This window comes from Neoarius graeffei, chromosome 13 (assembly GCF_027579695.1).
Source record: "Neoarius graeffei isolate fNeoGra1 chromosome 13, fNeoGra1.pri, whole genome shotgun sequence".
Classification (NCBI taxonomy): domain Eukaryota; kingdom Metazoa; phylum Chordata; class Actinopteri; order Siluriformes; family Ariidae; genus Neoarius; species Neoarius graeffei.
Window position 1 is genome coordinate 80161363 of NC_083581.1, and position 19005 is coordinate 80180367.

The 19005-nt window shown below is 41.7% G+C and overlaps 1 protein-coding gene across 4 annotated transcripts in view; it reads right to left on the reverse strand.

Moving 5' to 3' along the window:
• Positions 1-19005, reverse strand: part of rbm10 (RNA binding motif protein 10) — a 42795-nt gene that overhangs the window by 3886 nt on the left and 19904 nt on the right. For all 4 annotated transcript variants that reach the window (XM_060938611.1, XM_060938610.1, XM_060938608.1 and 1 more), the window contains 15 exons: positions 16688-16761; positions 16008-16094; positions 14730-14790; positions 14283-14441; positions 13921-14081; positions 13400-13497; positions 8953-9040; positions 6516-6690; positions 6328-6419; positions 5337-5400; positions 5130-5221; positions 2870-3040; positions 2639-2791; positions 2055-2117; positions 742-939 (listed from right to left, as the gene is read on the reverse strand). In XM_060938611.1, coding sequence (XP_060794594.1) covers positions 742-939; positions 2055-2117; positions 2639-2791; positions 2870-3040; positions 5130-5221; positions 5337-5400; positions 6328-6419; positions 6516-6690; positions 8953-9040; positions 13400-13497; positions 13921-14081; positions 14283-14441; positions 14730-14790; positions 16008-16094; positions 16688-16761 — 1736 coding nt within the window. The remainder of the gene's footprint in view (positions 1-741; positions 940-2054; positions 2118-2638; positions 2792-2869; positions 3041-5129; positions 5222-5336; positions 5401-6327; positions 6420-6515; positions 6691-8952; positions 9041-13399; positions 13498-13920; positions 14082-14282; positions 14442-14729; positions 14791-16007; positions 16095-16687; positions 16762-19005) is intronic.

Consider the following 19005-nt stretch of genomic DNA (forward strand, 5'->3'; position numbering starts at 1 on the left):
CGTGGTCTATCAGATATATTCCATTCAGCGAGCATGATACTGAACGAGTCGAAGACGAGTAGCTGAATGGAATACATCTGATAGACCACGAAAAAAAGCCAGCATTATTATTATTATTATTATTATTATGTTCTTCACTTGGCTTCAGTATATAAACAAAGTTCGCTTGTCCCCGAGGTACAGAGTAGCGACAGTTGCTAAGGTAAATGTGACATCAGTGTAAGGGTGCTCACCCGCGCACTGAAGCGTCATGGTACCAGTGCAGCAGCAAAGTGATGGAGGGTGTTTGCTGTGATTGGGGATTTCCGGTCTGCCAGAGTGCATCATGGCAGCAAACCGGCCCAAAGCGCCGATTTTCCTTCCAAATATGCAACAAACATCGCAAGGTAGAAATCTGACGTGATTTTTCAGCGAGTGTCGGAGCAAAAATAAATAAATAAAAAATAGCGTGTCGGCATGAAATTAAAGCGTGTCGACCCCAACATGTAAAAGCATTCTGGGTAGAACAGTGCAAAGTGATTGGCTGCCATTTTGCAGAGTCGCTCGAGGCGATTCTCGAGAAATAGTCCGAATTTCTCAACCAATCAGCACGTGCGATTTCCTATAAAGTCACCTGCATATTTATAATAAACTGTACTACATTCTAAGTAGAGGTATGAGTCAGGGCTATATCTGTAATATACACACACTAGACTGATGTTTCTGCAGAGAATACAGTGTGTAAGAGCTGACAGCGTTTACCTTATGGAGCTCTGAGAGCTGCTGGTGTCTGATTAAAGCCTCTTTACTGGGAAACTGTCTCCTGCAGAGTAAACACGCCAGTTTAGCCCAGTCTGTCATCCTCTCCTCCCTCTCTCCTCCTCCTCCTCCTCCTCGCCCGTCCTCTCCATCCGTCTCTCCTCTGTACACCGACGCTGCACTCTGAAGGGGAGGAGGACTCTGAAACACACACACACACAAAATGGACAGACAGAACAATAGGTAGGAGTCTAGAGTTGTGATGTTGCATAATTATATTACTCTAACAGCAGTAATGTTAATGAGAGAAAACACGTTTCAAAATAAAAAAAAAGTTAAATCAAAGTTAACAAAAAAAAGAACAATTTAACTGAGAGTGAATAAAGAATGGTAGTAAAATTCAATGCAACAAATAAAGTGATTAAAAACTTGACAAAAATAAAATCAATAAAAGAAAATTTAATTCGAGATAATGGATTAAAATAGAACTTAATAATGAAATGAAATCAAAATGCACACACTCAAATGTAAAAATTGGTTATGTTAGTAGGCATGTAACGATATATTGTGCAGCGATAAACCATTATATAAAAATTATGACGATTTGAATCAATTAGATAAAAAATGAATTATCATCAGGCTGTGTAACCTCTTAATTTTTCCTCACTGTAACTGCGTTGTTTAGACAGCAGAGGTGTCTGCTGTCTAAACAATGGATGAGATAATAATGGACAATAGTGGGAATATACGTGACTTTACCCTAGGCGGAAGTAATACAGCTCTAATGCTGCAAAAACACACAAAACACAGATCTAAAATGGGAAAGAGCTGTCGTGATTGTGTACAAATAGATTTAACAAGAAATCAGCTCTCTCTCTCTTTTTACAGATTGCTGAAAGATAAAGGAAAGAGAAGCAGATGGAGGAAGTACAAAAGTTTATTAAGAAAATGCCTATTTGTTTTCATTTTTAATAAAAAGAATATTTTAGTTAATAGGTTTATTATAGGTCACGACAACCTTTACAGATGTGTGTAAATTATCACTGATAGTTATTAAGAAAATGAAACAAAAGGGGTTTTTACTTAACAAAAGGAATATTTAAGTCGATAAAGAATAGGAAAATAAATATTGCAGAGTTTTTTGATGATTAAAAATTTTTTCATTTAAATGTTTTTTAAAAAAACATTGTGAATCAAATCGAATCATGAATTGAGTGAATCGTTACAGGCCTTTACGAGAGTGATTCTGTCGGTGTTATCTGCCATTACTCGGTCAATTCTGTTTTAAACCTGAGAGGAAAGAAACTCCTGCTCACCTCTCTTTCTTCGGGATGTTGGATGTGCTCCGCCAGAATGTGCAGCCGCTCTGACAGAGCACCCTGTGTTTAAAATAATTTTTTTTAATTAAAAATAAATAAATTATATATATATATATATATATATATATATATATATATATATATATATATATATATTACACTTTAAAGATTAAAAAACACAAACATTCTGATAATGATTATATTGCCCAGTTACTCCACAGTACTGCTGAAATCTTGAATCTGATTGGTTGGAAGGTGTTGATTACTTTTCTATAATAGCAGCTCTGACATCACAGGTCAATATTGTTCTAATAGATTAGCGTTTCTATAGTAACAGCTCACTCCCAGGGACTCATACAGCAGAGACGCCACAAACAGATTTAAAAAAAAAAAAAATTTTTTTAAAACAGTAAGGTATAATCGTTAATACGGTTTCTCAGCGACAAGCTGCATTTCGTCAGGAGTCTGGTGAGGGAATGAGCGTTTACTGCTGCTATAGTGTAAGTGATAACAGGAAATAACTAACTTCACCACTAATGCGAGTGACCCCGCAACATGGAAACGATTACGCAAAACTCCACCTTCTTCTCCAGAATGGCGTATCCAGCGTCGGCGCTGGCTGATTCTCGGCGCTCGTCTGCAAGTCGAGCCTGTGTGAGAGCGGAGGAGGCGGAGCGAATGCTCTCCTTCTGCCTGTTCATACTTTTAGCCCAGCGCTCCATGTCTTTAGCAATCTGAAACACACACACACAGAGTAAACAATGCTAAACAATACTCTTTATATCAGTGTATGATGAAGAGTCAGTGCTAACCTGCTGAGCTGTCTTGGTTTTGGGTTTTTCCTTCTTGTCCTTCGCTGAAGTGGAGAGGTCAGAGGGTGTCGCCATGGCAGGAGGATCAGCGCCATCATTAGGAGCAGGAATGTAGGTGTGTTTCTCTCCGTCCCAGTACATGTACTGCTGAGTGTGAGGGTTATAGTAATACTGAGGGAGAAACAAACAGAAAAGAGAGAAGAAAAATCAATCATCATGTCTGTTTTCTCAAGTTCATGTAGCACATATCTAATAAAGGCTATTTATACTTATTGTGGGCGTGCCTCAGGGTTTTAATTTGCGCTGGCGCAGACTGTTATTCTCACTCAGGATCTTTCTACTTTATTATTCTACTTATTATTATTCTCCTAATGTTTTTAGGACACTATTTCTCCCTCAGTTTTCAACCAATCACCACCAAACTTCACCTGAAGAATCCCTCTGGGCTGAATTATGTTGCTATGACTTTTGGTGCTGATCCGGAATCCATGAAAAATGGGATTTTTCTTCAATCACTTATAACTCTGTCACTTTTCATGATTTTTTCAATCAGGTTTTTTTTATTTTGTTCAGGGCGGCAGGGCGCGACTTTTCCTCACTACGCGTCATTCTCGATCTCTTACTGTTCCGGATCTATAGGGTACGGTGACCAGACGTCCCAGTTTGTAACAGCCAGCGCAAATTACTGTGACTTTAATCACTCTCTATCTAGTTTCTTCTTTTTTTCATTTGATATGTCTTTTGTCTGTGATGTCATTTGTCTTTGTACTATTTTCAATGAAATATAAAAAAAGTTTCCATGATTTGCAAATCATCATATTTTACACAGTATCCCAGGTTTTTTTTTGGAAGCGGGGTTATAATACACCCTTGGATCTACACTGAGATACACCTCACTACATCACATATAAAACACGTCATCGCTAAAGGACTACAATTTTTACATTATTTTTGCCAAATTAGAGATCTGTCTCCTCTAACATGATTTTTTTTTGCTTGCCTCATTTTCCCGCAAGAAATTAAAAATCATATCATGAGTGTATCATCATGGGGTGAAAAGTCAAGCTGTACATCACACCTTTAACAGCCAGAAACTGTCCTTAACAGCTAGGAGTCATTTAAGTGCATGTAGAGCCACCGAATGTATGACATTCCTGTGTGTGTGTGTCTCTCCCTAATACACACACTCAGCCTCTTAAGTCCATTTCCTATTACACTGCAGTTTTCTTAAAGCTGTGCTGCCTTTCAGATTTTTCAAGTGTAGGTCATAAAAAGAATTTTCCCGACACCCAATTATTTTTGTTTAGTGACCGAAAGCTACTGAATTCAAATCACAGCCTTCCAATTTTATTAGTTTTTTTTTTTTAAATTAATGAGTTTATCTCCACGTGGCCCTAAATTCGCCGCTATTTTTTCCTGCTTCACCATGACCCAGTTCAAGATACTACGTCATGCATCCCATGGTGGGCTTTCCCCGTTCACGCAAGGCATTGTGGGATACAAATTTGAAACAGGAGAGAAAAATGGAGGATGTGAGTGTGCGAATGAAACGTGAAAGAGCGACTACAGTAACGGAAAGTGAGAAGAAAAGACGTTATGTTATATATGAAGGAAAGGAAAGGCAGGACCAAACTAATAAATATGGGCGCTCAGCGAGCACCTCGGTGTGATCAGCTGTTCGTTTAGCGACAGAATGATGGAACTGTCAGTGCACGCTCAAAGGGAAACCTGTAGATGGCAGTAATGCAACACTGTGGATGCCAGCTGCCGTAAAACCCAAAAGAAGAAGAAGAAGGTAAACCTGCGCATGCGCACACGGACTTCCTCTGTCTGCTTGACTGCGCCAAGCGAGCGATTTCATGCACATTATTTGCTTTAATCCCCTCAAATTAAATAACTTCCCAGCCACAGAATGGCCTGATATTTTGTGAGATATTACAGAAATAAACAGATATCACAATCACCACATTTCAGACGGAACTAAATTTCACCGAGTTTATGAAATCGAAAGGCCGTCTAGCTTTAAGCAGTGTAAACTGCACAGACTGTGCAGAATGTAATTGTGTAACTTGTATCCCATGAAATAAACACACTCAGAGGAAGCTAAAATCTGGCAAATTTAATACATAGTACAGCTATCAGGGCCAAGCCTGAATAATTATAATTTTACACACACACACACACACACACACACACACACACACACACACACACACCACTCAGTACAATACAATAGAAGGAAATGAGGAGAATATTTTACCTGGGAGCTGGGATCGTAGTAAAGTCCAGTCAGAGGATCATAGTAATAACCTGAGCTTTCATCATACTGATAAGTGGATACATCAGGATCAGCTAAAACAACAAAACACAACTAATTAACCAAAATAATTAAGCTTGTTTATCTCTTAGAGCTAAAAATGTCCTGTAAATCCATCCCTGATTGGGTGGAGATAAAGCAGGAACTCACGGTACTGCTGACACTCATGTGCTGTTCCTGGGGTGGCAGGCTGAGGCTTTCCAACAATCTCAACCTACACACACACACAGAGTTAAAGAAGCCATGCTCCTATAATTACAAAAATATCATTCAGCATACGAAAGGTTTGAATCATTTAGCAAATGATTCACTTGTTCATTTACAAAAGAAGGGTAGCTTTAGTCAACAAGTGAATCATTTCAAGAATCTTTTAGCAAATGAGTCACTCGTTTACAAAAGTTTTGCTTGAGTGAACAAGTCAATGGTTTAGTGAATCGTTTAACAAAATGATTCACTAAATGATTCACATTTGCTACATGATTCTTTAAATGATTCACTTGTTCATGTAAATAAACAAGCGAATCATTTGCTTAATAATTCTTTAAGTGATTCACTTGAGTGAATCATTTTGCTTGCGTGAACAAGTCACTGATTTAGTGAATCATTTAACAAAACGATTCACTTATTTACAAAAAAGGTTTGCTTGAATGAATGAGTCAGTGATTTAGTGAACCATTTAGCAAATGACTCACTTATTCATTTACTAAAGGTGTGTTTGAGTGAAAGAGTGAATTATTTAAAGAATCATTGAGCAAATTTGTTCATTTACACAAAGCTAAGGCTTGGTTTATACTTCTGACACTGATGTTTAGCTGAAGTGGTTAATAATTGAGGTGAACAGATGAGGGTTATGATCCTGATGCTCAAACAGGGGCGTGGTTAAGGAGAATTCACACTACATTTGAAATGTGTCTGCTGCAATGTTAAGTTGAAACCACTGGTGAAATGGTCAGATTTAAACCAAGCAGCATTCTCCTAAACCCTGACTAACACACACCACACCCACTGCGCGTCTGCTCCCCTCTGCACTTCATTTACACACGAACCCTCCGACACAATTACGCTTCAACACAGAAATATAAACCAGCTTTAAGCCTCAGTACAGGGGAGAGAGAGAGAGAGAGAGAGTGTGTAGTTGTACCTGGTTTGGCCGTGTGCTGACAACTTGTGAGTGAGTCTGTGAGAGAGCAGAACTGACAGCTGCACCTTCGGCTACCGTGGGAACCAGAGCAGCTAAAGGAAAACACACACACACACACACACACACACTAGTCAAGACAATGAAAACGGTTCTCAATCATGTACATAATTCTGTCTTGTGTATCTCACCTGTAGTCACGCTCCCCCCTTCGTAGGTGCTGATTAACGCTGGGGCAGAATTTGTCACGGGGCCCGTCCTGATAACAGCCCCAGCCCCTTGATAGCTGACTGCCTCTGCAGCAATTCCTAACGCAGATGTTGCTGCCCCCTGCTGGTACACGCTCACATCTCCTCCTGCAGAAAGCTGATGTGTGAAACAGGAAACCAAGTTAACTCGGATATTTATCAAAATATGAAAAATGGCTGGATGTGAAACATGTTGACTTGTTTTTAAGTTTTACATTTAATTTTGAGTAAAATGGTTCAGATATGACAAGATTACCAGTAAACAGCAGACTCGTGCAAATGATTCAGTGGAAAAATCAGTTGGTTTCATTTTAGTTTCTCCACGTACAGTTGTGTTCAAAATAATAGCAGTGTGTTTAAAAACGTGAGTAAAGCTCAAAATCCTGATAATAGTTTTTATTTCCATGCATTGGGAACACTGCACATTATATTCTACATCAAAACATGAAGAAAAACATATCAATGTTTTAATTACTTTACAGAAAATGAAGAAAAATGAACATTGGGCTGTTCAAAAAAATAGCAGTGTCTGCATTTTTCATTACAAACTCAAATATTTACTGTATAAACTGAAAAAATCTTTAGCATTTAGCATTCCTGTGAATCACTAAACTAATATTTAGTTGTATAACCACGGTTTCTGAGAACTGCTTCACATCTGTGTTGCATGGAGTCGACCAACTTCTGGCACCTGTGAACAGGTATTCCAGCCCAGGATGATTTGACGACATTCCACAGTTCCTCTGCATTTCTTGGTTTTGCCTCAGAAACAGCATTTTTGATGTCACCCCACAAGTTTTCGATCGGATTAAGGTCCGGGGATTGGGATGGCCACTCCATAACTTTCATTTTGTTGGTTTGGAACCCTGATGCTGCTCGCTTACTGGTGTGTTTGGGGTCGTTGTCTTGTTGAAACACCCATTTCAAGAGCATTTCCTCTTCAGCATAAGGCAACATGACCTCTTCAAGTATTCTGATATATGCAAACTGATCCATGATCCCTGGTATGCGATAAATAGGCCCGACACCACAGTAAGACAAGCATCCCCGTATCATGATGCTTGCACCACCATGCTTCACTGTCTTCAGAGTGGACTGTGGCTTAAATTCAATGTTTGGGGGTCGTCTGAAAAACTGTCTGCGGCCCTTGGACCCAAAAAGAACAATCTTAAGCCAGTATCTCACTGGGCTGTGACAGCTTGCAAACATCATTCGTGAGTGTTTCAAAAGTGTCGTGAAACGCTCGCAGGGCTTCTCAATTTCCTCGCATGAGTTGCAAAGTGTCGCTCCTTCGTCACTGAAATTTTGAGCATGTTCGAAAAAATTCAGGTGACAAAATTTCTCTCAAAATAGCTGCAAATACGTCGCTGGTGTCGCAAAGCCGTCACGAACCCTTCACAAGTCAGTTTCCGTGAGACAGGAAGCGCGAGTGTATCTCACTGGACTGCGACAGCATGCGAGTAGTTGGAGACACAATAATTGCGATAAAATATGCAAATATCAATTCAATGTGATTCCAAGTGAAAATTGTCGCCAATTCGCATATTTTATCACAATTGTTGTGTCTCCAACTAGTCGCAGGCCAGTGAGATACTACCCATACTGTCATCAGTCCACAAAATGTTTCTCCTTAAGCCAGTCGATGGGTTCTCTGGCAAATTGTATCCTCTTCAGCACGTCTTTTTTTTTTTTTTTAACAGCGGGACTTTGCGGGGGCTTCTTGCCGATAGATTAGCTTCACACAGGCGTCTTCTAATCGTCACAGGACTCACAGGTAACTTCAGACTGTCTTTGATCACCCTGGAGCTGATCATTGGCTGAGTCTTTGCCATTCTGGCTATTCTTTGATCCATTTGAATGGTAGTCTTCCATTTTCTTCCAGGTCGCTCTGGTTTTGCATTTTAAAGCACTGGAGATCGTTTTAGCCGAGCAGCCCATCATTTTTTGCACTTCTTTATACGTTTTCCCCTCTCCAATCAACGTTTTAATCAAAGCACGCTGTTCTTCTGAACAATGTCTGGAACAGCCCATGCTTCTCAGGTTTTCAGAGAGAAATGGATGTACAACATGTGCTGGCTTCATCCTTAAATTAGTGCCACCTGACTGACATCTGTTTTTTCACAGAATGAATGACCTCACTAATTAAACTCCACACTGCTATTATTTTGAACACGCCCCTTTCACTTAATTATTCGATTACACAGACTCAGGAGCATGCATATCATGAATGTTGGGTCTGTTGGTTTTCTATGACTCTACTGCACGTACTGGTAAATTATTTGCCATGTAGTAATATAATTTCCACCAAAAACAGTGATTGATCTGGTTAGTCGTGTTGGACTGCTATTATTTTGAACACGACTGTATGGGGGGGACAGACCTGGGAAACGGCCCACTGTGCCGCAGCAATGGCTGTACTCGCTACTGTGGCTGCACTCACACGGCTGCTGTCAGTCACAGAGCCCTCTCTGAGAGAGAGAGAGAGAGAGAGAGAGAGAGAGAGAGAGAGAGCAGTTATTATTGCATCATTATATTATTAAGCTGTGTTCACACTTATACCGGTACGATAGTGGTATAACTGTATTGATACAAAGCACACCGGTATAGTTTAGTGCATCTGTCCACACTAGCGAGAAATGTTTGCGGTTTTCTTTCACGGTAGTTGAAATGCGCGTGCGCGAAATGTTTCCGTGGTTACCGAGTAACTTCCTTCCGAGAATATGGCGGATGAAACAACGTGTGTGTGCTTTTTGTTGTCAATGTACAGTCTGTATTTCTGGTGGTCATTTATTCAGTCGAATCGTATAAAACGCGCGAGGCAGTTGAGAAAGAAACAAACGAATCTCCGTTCTTCACAATTTTATTCAGCGAAGACATCGATTGAGGTGTGTGACTTTGCGCATGCGCATTATATTTGTATCGATACAGAGCCGCTTCATCTGTCCACACTACAGCGAAGCGCTACAGTACCGGTACTGTACCGGTACGAAACCCATACATTTGTGGGTTTTGTACCGATACAGTAATACCGCTACAGTACCGGTATAGTTGCTAGTGTGGACAGGTGTTGCGGTACGAAAGTAGTATCGTATCGGTACAAAATCCCTAGTGTGGACAGGGTATTACATTGCATGGCATTTAGCAGACACTCTTATCCAGAGCAACATACAACGAGTGCAAAAGTCAGGTACAAGAAGTGCTGAACTTCTACACAAGAAAGTTCTAGTACCAGCTGAACAAGTGACAGAATGACACGGAGTGTAATATTCTGCTGAAGTAACAATAATCAGCAACCAGCCAAGGAAAACAATTCAACAATACAAATGAAGTGACAAAATAAAACTAAATAGAGAAAAATAAAACTCCGACAGCTAAGCCCAGGCTAAACAGCACACAGTCTGGGTTGGTCCAGACGGAGACACAGTGACGCAGTGTGTGTGTGTGTGTGTGTGTGTGTGGGGGGGGGGGGGGGGGGGGGGTCTGGTTGCATGCAGCCTAAGGAGGTGGGGCTTCAGTCTGCACTTGAAGGCAATCAGGGACTCGGCAGTTCTGACCTCAGTGGGAACACTGTTAAAAACGATTTGTTGTTTTAACTTAAAAAAAAAAAAGTTAGTGCAAGGGCTGCCTTAAAATTTTGAGTTCATTGAAATTCACATAGTAAGTTAAATTGTTGTGAACTTACAATATTAATTTCAGTGAACTCAAAATTTTAAGGCAGCCCTTGCACTAACTTTAAGTCAAAACAACAAATCATTTTTTACAGTGAAGGTCCTTCCACCAAGGACAGACAGCGGTCTTGAGTGGGCGGGGCAGGAGCAGAGAGTAGGAGGGGCCAGGCAACTAGTAGTGTATTATAATACAGGGCGTCCAAAAATTCAGGAAGCAGTGGGAATGTGTTAAGCAAATACTGTGATCTGAAGATTTTAAGTAAAATCTACAGAAATCTGGTACAGCAGCAGAAAAATGCATAATGGTGAAAATGCAGAGCGTATATTATACAGAATAAATACAACACTGAGTACAGGTTTTACCCTCATTGTTTTCCTAGCCCAATAAACAAACAAACAAAACATAGACTAGTGGTCACTTGTTCAACAACCAGAAAAAGGAAAATCCCTACTCACTACCGATTTCTGCAAAAATTTTTTTATTTGGTATTTACAGTGGTGCTTGAAAGTTTGTGAACCCTTTAGAATTTTCTATATTTCTGCATAAATATGACCTAAAACATCATCAGATTTTCACACAAGTCCTAAAAGTAGATAAAGAGAACCCAGTTAAACAAATGAGACAAAAATATTATACTTGGTCATTTATTTATTGAGGAAAATGATCCAATATTACATATCTGTGAGTGGCAAAAGTATGTGAACCTTTGCTTTCAGTATCTGGTGTGACCCCCTTGTGCAGCAATAACTGCAACTAAACGTTTGCGGTAACTGTTGATCAGTCCTGCACACCGGCTTGGAGGAATTTTAGCCCGTTCCTCCGTACAGAACAGCTTCAACTCTGGGATGTTGGTGGGTTTCCTCACATGAACTGCTCGCTTCAGGTCCTTCCACAACATTTCCATTGGATTAAGGTCAGGATTTTGACTTGGCCATTCCAAAACATTCACTTTATTCTTCTTTAACCATTCTTTGGTAGAACGACTTGTGTGCTTAGGGTCGTTGTCTTGCTGCATGACCCACCTTCTCTTGAGATTCAGTTCATGGACAGATGTCCTGACATTTTCCTTTAGAATTCGCTGGTATAATTCAGAATTCATTGTTCCATCAATGATGGCAAGCCGTCCTGGCCCAGATGCAGCAAAACAGGCCCAAACCATGATACTACCACCACCATGTTTCACAGATGGGATAAGGTTCTTATGCTGGAATGCAGTGTTTTCCTTTCTCCAAACATAATGCTTCTCATTTAAACCAAAAAGTTCTATTTTGGTCTCATCCGTCCACAAAACATTTTTCCAATAGCCTTCTGGCTTGTCCACGTCCATCTTTAGCAAACTGCAGACGAGCAGCAATGTTCTTTTTGGAGAGCAGTGGCTTTCTCCTTGCAACCCTGCCATGCACACCATTGTTGTTCAGTGTTCTCCTGATGGTGGACTCATGAACATTAACATTGGCTAATGTGAGAGAGGCCTTCAGTTGCTTAGAAGTTACCCTGGGGTCCTTTGTGACCTCACTGACTATTACACGCCTTGCTCTTGGAGTGATCTTTGTTGGTCGACCACTCCTGGGGAGGGTAACAATGGTCTCGAATTTCCTCCATTTGTGCACAATCTGTCTGACTGTGGATTGGTGGAGTCCAAACTCTTTAGAGATGGTTTTGTAACCTTTTCCAGCCTGATGAGCATCAACAATGCTTTTTCTGAGGTCCTCAGAAATCTCCTTTGTTCGTGCCATGATACACTTCCACAAACATGTGTTGTGAAGATCAGACTTTGATAGATCCCTGTTCTTTAAATAAAACAGGGTGCCCACTTACACCTGATTGTCATCCCATTGATTGAAAACACCTGACTCTAATTTCACCTTCAAATTAACTGCTAATCCTAGAGGTTCACATACTTTTGCCACTCACAGATATGTAATATTGGATCATTTTCCTCAATAAATAAATGACCAAGTATAATATTTTTGTCTCATTTGTTTAAATGGGTTCTCTTTATCTACTTTTAGGACTTGTGTGAAAATCTGATGTTTTAGGTCTCATATATATATATATATATAAATAAATAAAAGGAAGACCTTGCATTTTCCAACATGACAATGCCAAACCACATACTGCATCAATTACAGCATCATGGCTGTGTAGAAGAAGGGTCCGGGTACTGAACTGGCCAGCCTGCAGTCCAGATCTTTCACCCATAGAAAACATTTGGCGCATCATAAAACGGAAGATACGACAAAAAAGACCTAAGACAGTTGAGCAACTAGAATCCTACATTAGACAAGAATGGGTTAACATTCCTCTCCCTAAACTTGAGCAACTTGTCTCCTCAGTCCCCAGACGTTTACAGACTGTTGTAAAGAGAAAAGGGGATGTCTCACAGTGGGAAACATGGCCTTGTCCCAACTTTTTTGAGATGTGTTGTTGTCATGAAATTTAAAATCACCTAATTTTTCTCTTTAAATGATACATTTTCTCAGTTTAAACATTTGATGTGTCATCTATGTTCTATTCTGAATAAAATATGGAATTTTGAAACTTCCACATCATTGCATTACGTTTTTATTTACAGTTTGTATTTTGTCCCAACTTTTTTGGAATCGGGGTTGTATTACTGCACCCTCTGCTGTCTAAATAATGTAATTACAGCGAGGAAACACTAATCACATGGCCTGATGATAATCACAATTTTTTTATTTCATTGGTTCAAATCGTCATGAATTTGTATTGTGATTTATCGTCACACAATGTATTGTTACATGCTCAATAGCACATTCTACTCTTCCTGAATCTCACCACCTGCTGCACTACACACAGCGGTTTTTACTACATGGATTAATGGAAGATGGCTGAACAGCGCGTATAACTCTCCTGCTAGCACAACACACAATTACATCATGGTTTCAAGTGTTGAGAAAAAGACGATAGCTAGACTTTTTTTTTTTAAACGTGTGATGCGAACAGAAAATACAATGGCTCATAGCCAAATGCTGCTCTCTCAAACACTGAAGGATAAGGATAACGACTATCACCAGTCATCCCCTATGTGGAAATTTACAGTATATATATATATTTCATGTTACATTATTTATGCTACCACTTTTCAGCCTCGTCTCTAATCGAGTCTCTAATGTCCCCTGTGGGAGGTTTTGTACCGTTTTGAGCCTTTAGCGAACTCCACAGTCACACTTTTCCCATCGATGGTCAGCGGAGGCTGAAGAGCCTGAAGCATCTGCAGCAGCTGAGACGCCTCCTGCAGGACAAATACAGTCATGTCAGTAAAACATCAGCAGGAGCTGTGATCAGGATACAAAATGGGAAAAACTCAATATTAATCTGATCATTTTTGTGTGTGAAAAGAACAAACAGTTTGTGTGCACCGTCTATAGCAGGGGCATCAAACATACAGCCTGTAGGCTCAGACCGGCCCAAAAATAAATAAATAAATAAATAAAAATAGATAAATAAAATAAAATAAAGGGGGGGGTTACGAATGGGTTTATATCAATCTGTGTTGTAAATTAAATTTATACCACAATTGAACTGAAAAGGTAAGACATGAGCTCGTCTCTTTTATTCTACTACGCGACAACAGACAGCAATAAACTTCATTTCATTAATTAATCTAATTAATCATCTAAAAGTTGTTTGTGTGATGCAGATGAGGATAGTGTACCACGATGGTGGTGAGCTGAACGAAGGCGAATCCACGATTCAGCTGCGTCTGTTTGTCTTTAATGAGCCGAACGTTGGAGGAAGAGAGCGTAGCGAACGGCGCCAGAGATGACAAAATGGCCTCCAGTGTGGTGTGAGGACCCAGATTCCTGAGGATTAGGGCTAAGATCACACACACACACACAAATTAGGGACACTATGAAAACATTATTATAACAGGCTGACGTGAACACTCTTACCCCATCAGTTTCAGCACCTTTAACACGTTTTCTTTATCCACAGCATTGAATTTCCATTGAAACTAAACCCAGTAAAACCCTGCTGAATAAAAGTGAGCTGTGTAAACGGGTCAGAGGGACGTACTGTCGTTTGCTGCCTCTGCGGTCTGAGACGAAGCGGAGACGTTGAGCAGAGGGGTGGCTGTCTGATAGATGGTAGGAAGAGGGAGTAAACCCTGTGATGAGTCCTTTGACTGCCTCAGGGGTAAATCCTTTTGCACCACAGGCAGTTTGTGCTCAGCGTCTGAACAGAGAGAAAGGAAAGATCACTCGGACTACACGGACACATTCAACCCTACGCTCGAAATCTAAACGCTTACTAGAACTTAAGAGAAAAACTTTATACTGAAGCTACAGAAATCTACAGGTACAGAAAATTATCATTATTACATCTAATTTTAGACACAAGTTCAACTAAATGGAGAATTTAGCAACACTGTGGTATAAACACACAATTCCTAGATCCAGGTTACAGATATGCAGCCATTATAAAAGGCAACACACTATAAAACTGTTATACTTTTCTTTTTACCTGATTTGGGAACTCCACATTTGAAACATTTCTCCCTTCTCTTGAAGTTCTGCACCCCACACTGAAACGTACCAGAGAACGTATTAGTCAAAACTAAACCATGTGTAAATGAGCGTGGACACACACACACACACACGACAACCTGTTACATGAAATACTGCAGCATTCAACATTTAGAGGAAGGCTGGGCATGTCAATGTCGTAATTAGGATCACAGTATTTCGTTTCCTCCATTCTGAATTCTTGAAACAGATCGGTCTGAAGGTGTCGATTGCTTTTCCTAAAAACATTTTAGTGTTTAGTGTTCGTATGGCTTTCTGTTTCTTGTGAGGTGACATTTCTATAGCATTTACAGAAGGAGTCTCCAGTATCAGTGCTCTGTAAGAAGCGGATGTGAAGCTGTAACAAAGTTTTCAGGATATGAGAGAAAGGCTTTCTGGTTTGCTAACTTGTTTCATGAACTCAATATTCCACAACATTCACTGCAACTACAAACGGATAAAAAGTACAATTCTATCCACATTCACTGGATATGAGCAATCGCGCACTCTGATTGGCTACTCTACTACTAGGATATCTGCTCATATACCGTGAGTAGAGAAAAACAAAATGGCGGAGCGTGTTGCTGAACCAACCGAGGACGAAATACAAACTCTACTCGAAAACAAAACCCTAAAAAATATACAAAAAAGGGCAACAAAATATGGATTGAAAGTATTTGATAGTAAGAACGTCTCTTTTTTTATTTTTTAAGAATTATTATTATCACATTTTTCACAAATTGCTCCGGTCATTTCGCCGGTTTGTTTACATTCTAAGCGGAAATTATTTTGTTGGATGTTTTGTATAAAGTTTTTATTTATCGAATTTGCAAAAAATAAAAAGCTAAAATGCTCTGTTTCTCAAAATCCAGTGAATGTGTTGAGAATAAAACAGTTATTCCACTCAGTCTCACCGTACATGGACTATAGACGACTATCAGCTCATGTACGACTCGATTTCACAGAATAACTTAACTGTATGACGTTTGTTTTTTAATAAATAAAACATTGCAATTATTGGCAAATAACCAAAGGTGCTGGTAATGGAAAGTAATTAACTTTGGGATGGCAACAAGTCCCTTCATCACACCTCCGTTGTTAATTAGTTTCCTATAACAGCACACACTAAAGCGTTTTATTCCATACATAACCTCCGTCAGGTAATTTTTTTTCATCCAGCAAATAAAAATAATGCACACTTTTGCACGCGCGCGCGTGTGTGTGTGTGTGTGTGTACCTTGTTACAGAGCCAGTCCTCGTTAGCGCGTGGCTTTGGGTCACTATAGTGCATAGACACTCTGTGTCCCAGAACAGTGAGCACTCTCTGATGGATGGAACAAAAAGAACGAGAGAAAGGGAGAAGACAAAATATGGCAGTCAGGGTCAAAATAAAAGAACAAAACACTACAGACCTGAGCTCATAGAATTAGAGAGAGAGAGAGAGAGAGAGAGAGAGAGAGAAAAAGAAAGAGAGAGAAAGAGAGAGAGAGAGAGATCACCTTCAGCCAGAGAAAAATGGGACGGACGTGCCAGCCTCTCTCGGCCATTACCACTTCACCACCCCTCGACTTCAGGGGTAACACGCAAAATAAACCCACATTTCTTTCACATCCAATCCCAATCCTCGACACATCTTTCTGAGCAGGCGAGTACACACGCCCCCTTGTCCTAATTGGTCAGGTGTTGTTGATGGTTCATATATATTATACACACACACACACACCAAAACTGACCATCAAGGCCAGAGCTTACAGTTTATTCTATGATACAAATTATACAGTTTCTTATAACAGCAAAGCAAAAATCTGGTGTTACCACAGCAAGAAGAAAAAGACCCTAGTGACTATGTGCACACAGTGTGTGTGTGTGTGTGTGTGTGTGTGTGTGTGTGTGTGTGTGGGGTGTGTGTGAAGTGACCTGGTTGGTCTCCATCCAGTGGCTGGCCTCCTGCAAGTGATTAAACTCGACGAAGGCGAATCCTCGGCTCTGACCTGCACACACAGCGCCGAGCCACAACAACACAACATCGCAGTGAGGGGTTAATACACTCATTCACTCACTCAGGGGGTGGAGAGACACAGCAAGAGAGAGAGACAGGGGACAGAGAGAGAGAGAGACAGGGGACAGAGAGAGACAGAGAGAGAGAGACAGGGGACAGAGAGAGAGAGAGAGAGAGAGACAGGGGACAGAGAGAGACAGAGAGAGACAGGGGACAGAGAGAGACAGAGAGAGAGAGAGACAGGGGACAGAGAGAGACAGAGAGAGACAGGGGACAGAGAGAGAGAGAGACAGGGGACAGAGAGAGAGAGAGAGAGAGAGAGAGAGAGAGAGAGGGGACAGAGAGAGACAGAGAGAGACAGGGGACAGAGAGAGACAGAGAGAGACAGGGGACAGAGAGAGAGAGAGAGAGAGAGAGAGAGACAGGGGACAGAGAGAGAGACAGGGGACAGAGAGAGAAAGAGAGAGACAGGGGACAGAGAAAGAAAGAGAGAGACAGGGGACAGAGAAAGAGAGAGAGACAGGGGACAGAGAAAGAGAGAGAGCGACAGGGGACACAGAGAGAGAGAGAGAGAGAGAGAGAGAGAGAGAGAGAGAGAGAGAGAGACAGGGGACAGAGAGAGAGAGAGAGACAGGGGACAGAGAGAGACAGAGAGAGACAGGGGACAGAGAGAGAGAGAGAGAGAGAGACAGGGGGCAGAGAGAGAGAGACAGGGGACAGAGAGAGACAGAGAGAGACAGGGGACAGAGAGAGACAGAGAGAGACAGGGGACAGAGAGAGACAGAGAGAGACAGGGGACAGAGAGAGACAGAGAGAGAGACAGGGGACAGAGAGAGAGACAGGGGACAGAGAGAGAGACAGAGAGAGAGACAGGGGACAGAGAGAGACAGAGAGAGACAGGGGACAGAGAGAGACAGAGAGAGAGAGAGACAGGGGACAGAGAGAGAGAGAGACAGGGGACAGAGAGAGAGAGAGAGAGACAGGGGACAGAGAGAGAGAGAGAGAGAGAGAGAGACAGGACAGAGAGAGAGAGACAGGGGACAGAGAGAGACAGAGAGAGAGAGAGAGAGAGAGAGAGAGAGAGACAGAGAGAGAGAGACAGAGAGAGACAGGGGACAGAGAGAGAGAGACAGGGGACAGAGAGAGAGACAGAGAGAGAGAGACAGGGGACAGAGAGAGACAGGGGACAGAGAGAGAGAGAGAGACAGGGGACAGAGAAAGAGAGACAGGGGACAGAGAAAGAGAGAGAGACAGGGGACAGAGAAAGAGAGAGAGCGACAGGGGACACAGAGAGAGAGAGAGAGAGAGAGAGAGAGAGACAGGGGACAGAGAGAGAGAGAGAGACAGGGGACAGAGAGAGAGAGACAGGGGACAGAGAGAGAGAGAGAGAGACAGGGGGCAGAGAGAGAGAGACAGGGGACAGAGAGAGACAGAGAGAGACAGGGGACAGAGAGAGACAGAGAGAGACAGGGGACAGAGAGAGACAGAGAGAGAGACAGGGGACAGAGAGAGACAGAGAGAGAGACAGGGGACAGAGAGAGAGACAGGGGACAGAGAGAGAGACAGAGAGAGAGACAGGGGACAGAGAGAGACAGAGAGAGACAGGGGACAGAGAGAGACAGAGAGAGAGAGAGACAGGGGACAGAGAGAGAGACAGGGGACAGAGAGAGAGAGAGAGACAGGGGACAGAGAGAGAGAGACAGGGGACAGAGAGAGACAGAGAGAGAGAGAGAGACAGAGAGAGAGAGACAGAGAGAGACAGGGGACAGAGAGAGAGAGACAGGGGACAGAGAGAGAGACAGAGAGAGAGAGACAGGGGACAGAGAAAGAGAAAGAGAGAGAGACGGGGACAGAGAGAGAGACGGGGGACAGAGAGAGAGAGAGAGAGACGGGGGAGAGGAAATGTGTGTGGATTAAGAATGTGAGATAGAATAGGTTGAGACCCACTGCTTTACATTCACTCATTGTTTTGTTGCCAGACAGACTGTAAACACACACACACACACACACACACACACACACACACACAAGAAAACTTCACAGGGTCAGTTAGATTTTCCCAAACTCTCAATCTTACACATTAATCTTAAACAGGATGTGTTTCCTCCACACACAGGTCCTGTGTCATACTCACTCAGCGAGGATCAGCTCCCCTGCTGCGTCCAGGTCTTTACACAGAACTCATGGCCCAAACGGAAGGAAACGGACGACCCGACACAGAACCCGGGTCCGAGTG